This window comes from Tubulanus polymorphus, chromosome 6 (genome assembly GCF_964204645.1).
Source record: "Tubulanus polymorphus chromosome 6, tnTubPoly1.2, whole genome shotgun sequence".
In the NCBI taxonomy this organism is placed as follows: Eukaryota; Metazoa; Nemertea; class Palaeonemertea; order Tubulaniformes; family Tubulanidae; genus Tubulanus; species Tubulanus polymorphus.
Window position 1 is genome coordinate 909,233 of NC_134030.1, and position 7,680 is coordinate 916,912.

General features: G+C 38.7%; 1 protein-coding gene across 1 annotated transcript in view; it reads left to right on the forward strand.

The window, feature by feature from the left end:
- Positions 1-7,257, forward strand: part of LOC141907127 (zinc transporter ZIP10-like) — a 28,632-nt gene extending 21,375 nt beyond the window's left edge. The window contains exons 4-9 of the mRNA XM_074796698.1: positions 169-372; positions 1,054-1,177; positions 3,122-3,376; positions 4,677-4,757; positions 5,028-5,215; positions 5,940-7,257. Coding sequence (XP_074652799.1) covers positions 169-372; positions 1,054-1,177; positions 3,122-3,376; positions 4,677-4,757; positions 5,028-5,215; positions 5,940-6,086 — 999 coding nt within the window. The 3' untranslated portion in view covers positions 6,087-7,257. The remainder of the gene's footprint in view (positions 1-168; positions 373-1,053; positions 1,178-3,121; positions 3,377-4,676; positions 4,758-5,027; positions 5,216-5,939) is intronic.
- The last annotated feature ends 423 nt before the right edge of the window (positions 7,258-7,680 follow it).

Consider the following 7,680-nt stretch of genomic DNA (forward strand, 5'->3'; position numbering starts at 1 on the left):
GTGGTGCACCATATCCACCAAATGGAGTGGTAAAACTTTCTTCTAGCAATAGCAATTGCATACTTATTACTTATTTATTTACCAAAAGCCAAATTTCATTTAAACCAGATCTAAACTATTCTAAATAAAACCGTTCATCAAATCAGTGGTTTGTTTATATATTTCCAGTCTATAGCTGGTGGACATAGTCACGGTGATGACAGTGATCACGGAGATCATAGTGATCACGGTGATCACAGTCATGGTGAAGAGGATGATCATTTAGCTGGAGTTTGGAAGGGTCTGATCGGTCTCAGCGGTATTTATATATTCTTCCTCGTTGAGAGAATCATGGCTATTGTTAATAACAGAAAAATTAGACGAAAAAACAAGGTAATTATTATTATTATTATTATTATTATTATTATTATTATTATTATTATTATTATTATTATTATTGCTGATGGTATTATTATTATAATTCAGTCAGTCCAGAGGCTGAGAGCAATTTTATGAATTAAGTTTCACAGTTCTGGACTCAGTTTCACAGTTCTTTGAGTTAACCCTTTCAGTGCGGTGTATAAATCGGTGATGGATTTTGCTAGTACACCGCACTGCGATGTATTGATGTAATTAGTAATTATCTCTATTGAAAGAGTATATATAGTGAATAGTGAAATACTAGTAACTAACGATACACCGCGCCGCGGTGTAGACGCACTATAGCGCTATTCCCGTTGTTCAACACACTAGGGTGGAATTTTTAAAAATTTTCAAATCACCTCCAGCACCATAGGGTATTTATTAATCAGCACTGAAAGGATTAAAATATCAGTATAATTTTACTGAGAAATTTGTCGCGTTTGTGGTGAAAAGCCTTACAAAATTCCAGTTTGATAAAACTGAGAACCTTGTGTGTAACATGTAAAGCCTCACAATACTCCCGATATCTAACAACAGAATCATTTAATAACGTTGCTAGTCGTAAAACTACTCCGACGATATTTAAAACTCTGTTAACCGTATAAAGTTTCTCGCCGTAATTTCATGTCTTTCGTTTCGTTTTTTCCGTAGCAACATCGGAAGAAATTCCGCACGCCGAACACGCGGAGTAACGTGATCGGCGATCGACTGTGTAATCATAGCGTTCTTTATAAATCATGTGAGGACGTTGTGTTAGTCATGCATAATAACAAAGGTAAGTCCTACGATAAGTTATTTGATAAGTCTCTGAAATGGTAGCGAGCGGATGATATTAATACGCGATATGGATGAGAAGTGCATGCGATGAAACGGGCGCTGTATCGCGGTGTTTTTTAGTTCCTAGCAGCGGTGCTAGGTGGCGCTCGTACGCATGAACGGTTTAAAAGTGCATGAGATTCAGTCCCCTTGAACCGATCAGCATGAGCGGTCCAGTTTTATAGAAAATAAGTTTAACTTTAAGCTAAAACTGTTTCGTGAAACTGGACCTGGGCCCAGTTTCACAAAAAAGTTTAAGCCTAAAACGGTTAAGTTTGAATTGTTGTCCTCATTGAAAACATGAAGTAACCAATGAAAAATTACACCAAAAATTTGAGTTTAACTCTTTTGTGAAACTGGGCCCAGTGCCCGGTACCGCAGTTGTGAGTTAGAATGAGTTTTATCTCTCAGTAACTGTGGAATCGGGTCCTGGTTGTCAATTAATTCATTGAACCTATAGAAACAAGATGAAAAACTTCCGAAAAAAAGATGTTGATTTGCATGAAATGTTGCTTTAGGCAAATATTAATTGTTGTAAAAGTAAATTATCACTTTGCCCCCTCCCCCAGACAGCCCCCCCCCCCGATGCCGGTTTATGAGAGAGGGTTATGAGACGTAGTATTTATAATATCTATTGTCTAGTAACAGCAGAATTAGACGGAGCTGGTTCATCATTTACCGGATCAACAACCGACCGCGACGATCAACGATTAATTTCATCTGAAGATTATTGTGAGTGAGACGTTCGATCAAAATCTGTCTACAATATATCTCTACAATATAATATCTACAATAGCGGCACACAGTGGATCAGATCAAAATATGAGAGAGATAGAGACTTATCTGTATGAGGGAGAGGTATCTCTGAGCTATCAATAAATTCCATACAGACTCAGTTTCTGAGACACCAACAATCTCAATCTAAACAATTATTCCTGTTTCGTACGTTTCATGTGGAATCCTTCCACCCATCTTCACAGCTTATTTGAATAAACTGGTGGAACACACGTGGAAGGATTCCACGTGGAACTTTGAGAAATAAACAGCGACAGTTGTTAAGATTGAGATTGTGCATTTCTCTAAATGATAGGTATCTGATACCTTTGATACTACATGTATCTGATACTTTTGATATAACATGTATCTGTATATCACTCTACAAACAGCTCTCATATTTTGTATCAGTTTCACACAGCTACTAATCAGCACTGCTTATACCTGTCAGGGGGGTTTAAGGGGGAGGTGTTCCGTTTCTCTGGGGAGGGAGGGAGGGAGGGAGGGAGGGAGGGAGGGAGGGAGGGAGGGAGGGAGGGAGGGAGGGAGGGAGGGAGGGAGGGAGGGAGGGAGGGAGGGAGGGAGGGAGGGAGGGAGGGAGGGAGGTAGGGAGGGTTAGGGTGGGGACAAGGAGGTAGACAGTGTCCCGCCCTGGTATGTAATTACTGCTAACAGTAAGCTGCTGAGAGCTGTGGTAACCACTCAGGTAGAGATTCAGCAGGTGTTCTCTTAATCCCCCCTCCCTCTCCACTCTCCACTCCCCTCTCCACTCCCCTCCACTCTGCTGCATGTGTGGTCTGTATTGTTAATAGTTCTGTCAGTCGGATGCCATTGTTTGAAATATATGTTAGTTAACCGTTTAGTGCTCGCAATGATTTTAACTAATTTCTAATCAACACAAACTAATGATTAATAATCTCATACTGAAATTATGATTGAATACAATAGATTCCGCTCAAGTCAGACCTTTTGGGACGGTAAAAATGTGTCATTATTCTCTGAGGGTGACAGTATCCTAGTTACCTATAGCCTAGGTGATTGTATCCTAAGCGACTGTATCCTAGGTAACGGTATCCTAGGTGACATTTTATATTCCGATTGTTGAATGTATGTTGGTTTTTGATTTCAGCGTTGAAAGGGTTAGCCAGCGGTGTCGGAGGTCACGGGTCGAACAGGGTTCACTGCGCTAATGGTGACCTGGATGAAGCGAGTCAGATGACTCAATTTACCGATGACGTGATAGACTCAGAGGCAACAACGCCCAAACATCACGGGCACGGGCACGGGCATAGTCATGGTGAAGTACCTACTACAATATCAGCAGTAGCGTGGATGGTTATATTAGGAGATGGTTTACACAATTTCAGCGATGGTTTAGCTATAGGTTTGTATTCTATATTTCTATTGCTTTTCAATGAGGACAACAATTACAACTTAAATGATTTTAAAATCTGCCCATCTGTCTGTCCTTCTGTCTGTCAGACTTTCCATCTGTCTGTTTGTCTATCTGTCTGTTTGTCTATCTGTCTGTTTGTCTATCTGTCTGTCTGTCCATCTGTCTGTCTGTCTATCTGTCCGTAGTGACAGTTCTAGCACCAGACCAGTATAATACTGTCTGTCTGGCTGTCTGCCTGTGTGTCTGTGGTGCCCCAAAATATCTCCTTTATTTTCAAACATCAGTTTATTTATATTCTACACCCTGATGTTTTATGAATGAATGAATGAATGTTTAAGTCATTCAACTTATAAACACCTATAGCATATGATTTGAATACAGTCAGTGATCAGTTCACTCAAGTGTCAATAATACACTTGGGCCCACCCACTACATACAGGTCACCTGACCTAGTATAAGGGTTTTGATTGGCTGTGATGTCATTGCTTGCTGGACCTTGGGTTATGAATATGTATAAACCCACTGGTCACCTGACCTAGGGTTAGGGTTAGTAGTGGTGACTGGTGTCCAGGTCACATGACCTAGGGTTAGGGTTTGATTGGCTGTGTGATGTTGTGATGTCACCGTGAGATGTCAGCTGACCTAGGGTTAGGGTTTGATTGGCTGTGTGATGTTGTGAGGTGTCAGCTCATAGCTGTGAAACAAAAGTTGTCTGCAATTATAGATTTCTGTAAATCGTTGAGCAAATGAAACTGGTAAACATTGGGTGAAACTGTAGAGTATATATTTAGATTGCTGATGAGGAGTTTGTATATATGTTTTCTGTAGATTGTAGTTAAATGGAAGTTCAATCAGGGAATCCATGCACATAGAATCCTTACCAAACTTCTGTAGATTGTAGTTAAATGGAGGTTCAATCAAGGAATCCATACACAGAGAATCCTTACCAAACTTAACTAAACTCACATTTATTGCGCTAGCGGTGCCTCATATACCCTCCATATATTCTAAAATGCTTTACTCTCACACCTATTGATAAGTCTTCATATTCTATTATTCATACTCTTAATATTTGTTTATTTTGTTTCTGTGGGCTTATTATGTGCATATTTCTTCTGTGGATAGCTTTTTTTTGATACATTATAATACCTGATGAGACTGAAGTGCTCTTTGACTCTGGCGAAATCAACAGTGCTGTACAAGTTGTAGAAATATATTATTTTCAGGGATGAATTTTGTTATATTGATGGCTTGAATGAAAGGATTTATTTGTTTTTTGTTTTAATAGGAGCAGCGTTTGCTAACGGTATTACCGGTGGACTCAGTACGTCTATAGCAGTATTCTGTCATGAGCTTCCACACGAATTAGGTTCGTATACATCCCCTCCTCGCCTCCTCGCAACCCCCTGAGTTCACACGGGCTGCTGTTGTCCGTCTAGAAAACTACCTGACGTTGATAAAATACTCTTAACCGCTGTCAAAAGTTACTGCTATGTTAAAAGAACTACTTCATATTGCGAAGTAGAATTTTCACATTATCTAATCATACAGCGGATAAAGCACTTAATTATTTTCTGTTCAGCCACTCAAACTGAAACCTGTAATTCTCATGCGCGGACTATGTTATATATAATTTCAGGTGATTTCGCTGTTTTATTGAACGCCGGAATGTCCGTAAAACAAGCTCTCGTTTATAACATTGTGTCTTCCGTATTGTGTTTCATCGGTATGATAATAGGTGTCTCCATCGGTAACATCAGCACCGCTAGTTTGTGGATATTCGCGCTGGCTGGTGGAATGTTTTTATACATCGCGCTCGTTGATATGGTAAGCACGATTACTGATGCTTCGAGTATTAGTTATCATTTCTAAAATATCCCATAACTTACCGGATAATAATGATAGAATAGAAAAGTTAGTTCAGCAGTTCTAGGTTATAATACATGTTTGTAACTACCGCACCAATGGAATGAACTACAGTACAAGTTCTTTATAAAACCAGCGCTGTTTGGACAAGTTTAAACAATGGTATTCTCCATTGAATTTGATTGGGGGTAAACCTGTTGTCTGAAATATGTCTACATTAAGAGTGAGGGGTGGCATTAAAAAGGATGTTATAATGAACTTTGACTGTAATTCTACCTTTAAAAGACAAACATAACTTATAACTGATTAGGACTCTCTCTCTCTCTCTTTCTCCTGTCCTCCTTTCTCTCCCATATCCTCTCTTTAATCCTTCCTCTTCCCCTTCCTCTCTCATCTCTCTTCTTCCCCTCTCTTCTCGCCTCTCTCCCATATCCTCTCTAATCCTTCCTCATCCCCTTCCTCTCTCCCCTCTCTCCTCGCCTCTTTCTACTATCCTCTCTATCCCCCTTCCTCTCCTTTCCTCTAATCCTCTCCCTTTCTCCCTCTCTCCTCTCTCTCATAACTAATGAGTAGGATTCAGTTCCATAATTGAACTTTGAATAAATTTGAACTGTCACAGCGCTGTTAGTCTACAGGTTTTATACGGTAACTTTAACCATGTGTGTTTGTTTATTACTATTTACAGCTTCCAGAAATGGCTGCGGCGAGTGAGCACGAACAGCACGCGGTGGCGTTTCTCGTTTTACAGAATTTCGGAATATTTATAGGAGTAGGAATTATGTTATTGATAGCGATCTACGAAGACGATATTCGAGTGAATTTTGAATTATGATAGTTTCAACTACGACTTCAACCAGGATCAAAACTATTCTCACATAAAAAAGAACAAATAATTATAATCATGATCACTGAATTTTTAAAAATGTATGAGTTTTTTTTATTTTGGCCACAAAATTCAATTTGGACGTGGTTAACTGGTTAACTCCTGGTTAACTTTGTGAAGTGGTTAACTCTTAGGTGTGGTTAATTGGGTCAGTGCGTGATTAATTCAGGTGGTTAACTGGTCAATGCGTGTTTAACACTTGAGGTGGTGTGAACTCCTGTCTTATAATGTGGCCTTTATATCCTTACATATTCATACATTTACTGAACTACAAAAACAATGTATAAAAACAACAGTAGATATATATTTTATATACGATATAACATTATCCTCATCAATCAATACTTAGATCAATACTCCACCTGACATGTGTTACATGTACCTGTAACATGTACATTCTTGTGTATATGTATCTCTATATAATATCTCTCCTGAAGCAAGTAAGGAAGTTGTTGGTTGTGATATTAGCATTTACTGAGATCTAACATCATTTAAATCCCGGTTCCTTTTCTATTTTTAAGTTATTTCTCGTTCGATTCGAGTTTTATTTGTAATTAACTGATTTTTCGGCTGGTGTCGAATTAATTCCCGCTTGATTTTTTTTTTGTATTACAGGGCCGATCTAAACACTTGTCCGATTGCCCAGGTCAAGTATATTATCGTAAGGGCAAGTAGGTTATTATTATCACTTGTCCCCCGGGCTATTGCAATCTAATGTCGCCCGGGCAAGTGGCTCTTATTCCTTAGATCAGACCCTGTGTTATGTTCAAAAAGGGTAAAAATATTACGTTCAAACTATTAAAGTGATGATTTTCTCATTGACAAGATCCGAATGGCGACTTTCATATATCAGACTGAATTGGAAATACAAATTTGGACTGAAAGATTTGAGTCAACTTCAGTAGTCTTATCCAAATGATGACTTTAACAAGTTTGACTATAATAATGGCTTATTAGTTTAATTCCAGGAGATGAAATCTAAATGCGTGTGTCAAAATTACTCCATAATGCTGAGGGATCATTGATTTATTACGTACGCATTAAGGGAGGGGGAGGGGTCAGTGCAATTGTGTACTGTTACACTTAATTTATATGAAAAAATGGCCGATTTTGCGTACAGAGGGGGTGGGGGGGTTGAAAAATTTGAAATTTTATGCGTACGTAATAAATGAATGATTCCTTTGATTTGGAGAGGGAGGGGGAAGAAAGGTTGGCAATCGGTATGAATTTAGGCTAAAAAGAAATGATACCTTGTTTCCGCTAATCGGTCGGGTCGTTTTGTAAACTGCAATAACATTTGTAATCAGTTCATTTTCTATATCTGCGGGATCTGTTGTTGTTAGCTTGTTGATTAATTATTTAAGTAATGTACAGGATAGATAGGCGGCCGCGGTCGGGTCAACTTTTAAACTCAGCAGAAACGAGAAACAAGTTATCAATTTTTTTTAGAGTATGTATCTGTATGGCCCCTGAATATTATAGATCTGAAGCTTCATTTATCTTTTATTCCTTCATTTATGTTTGTGTATAATATGCTGTAGTG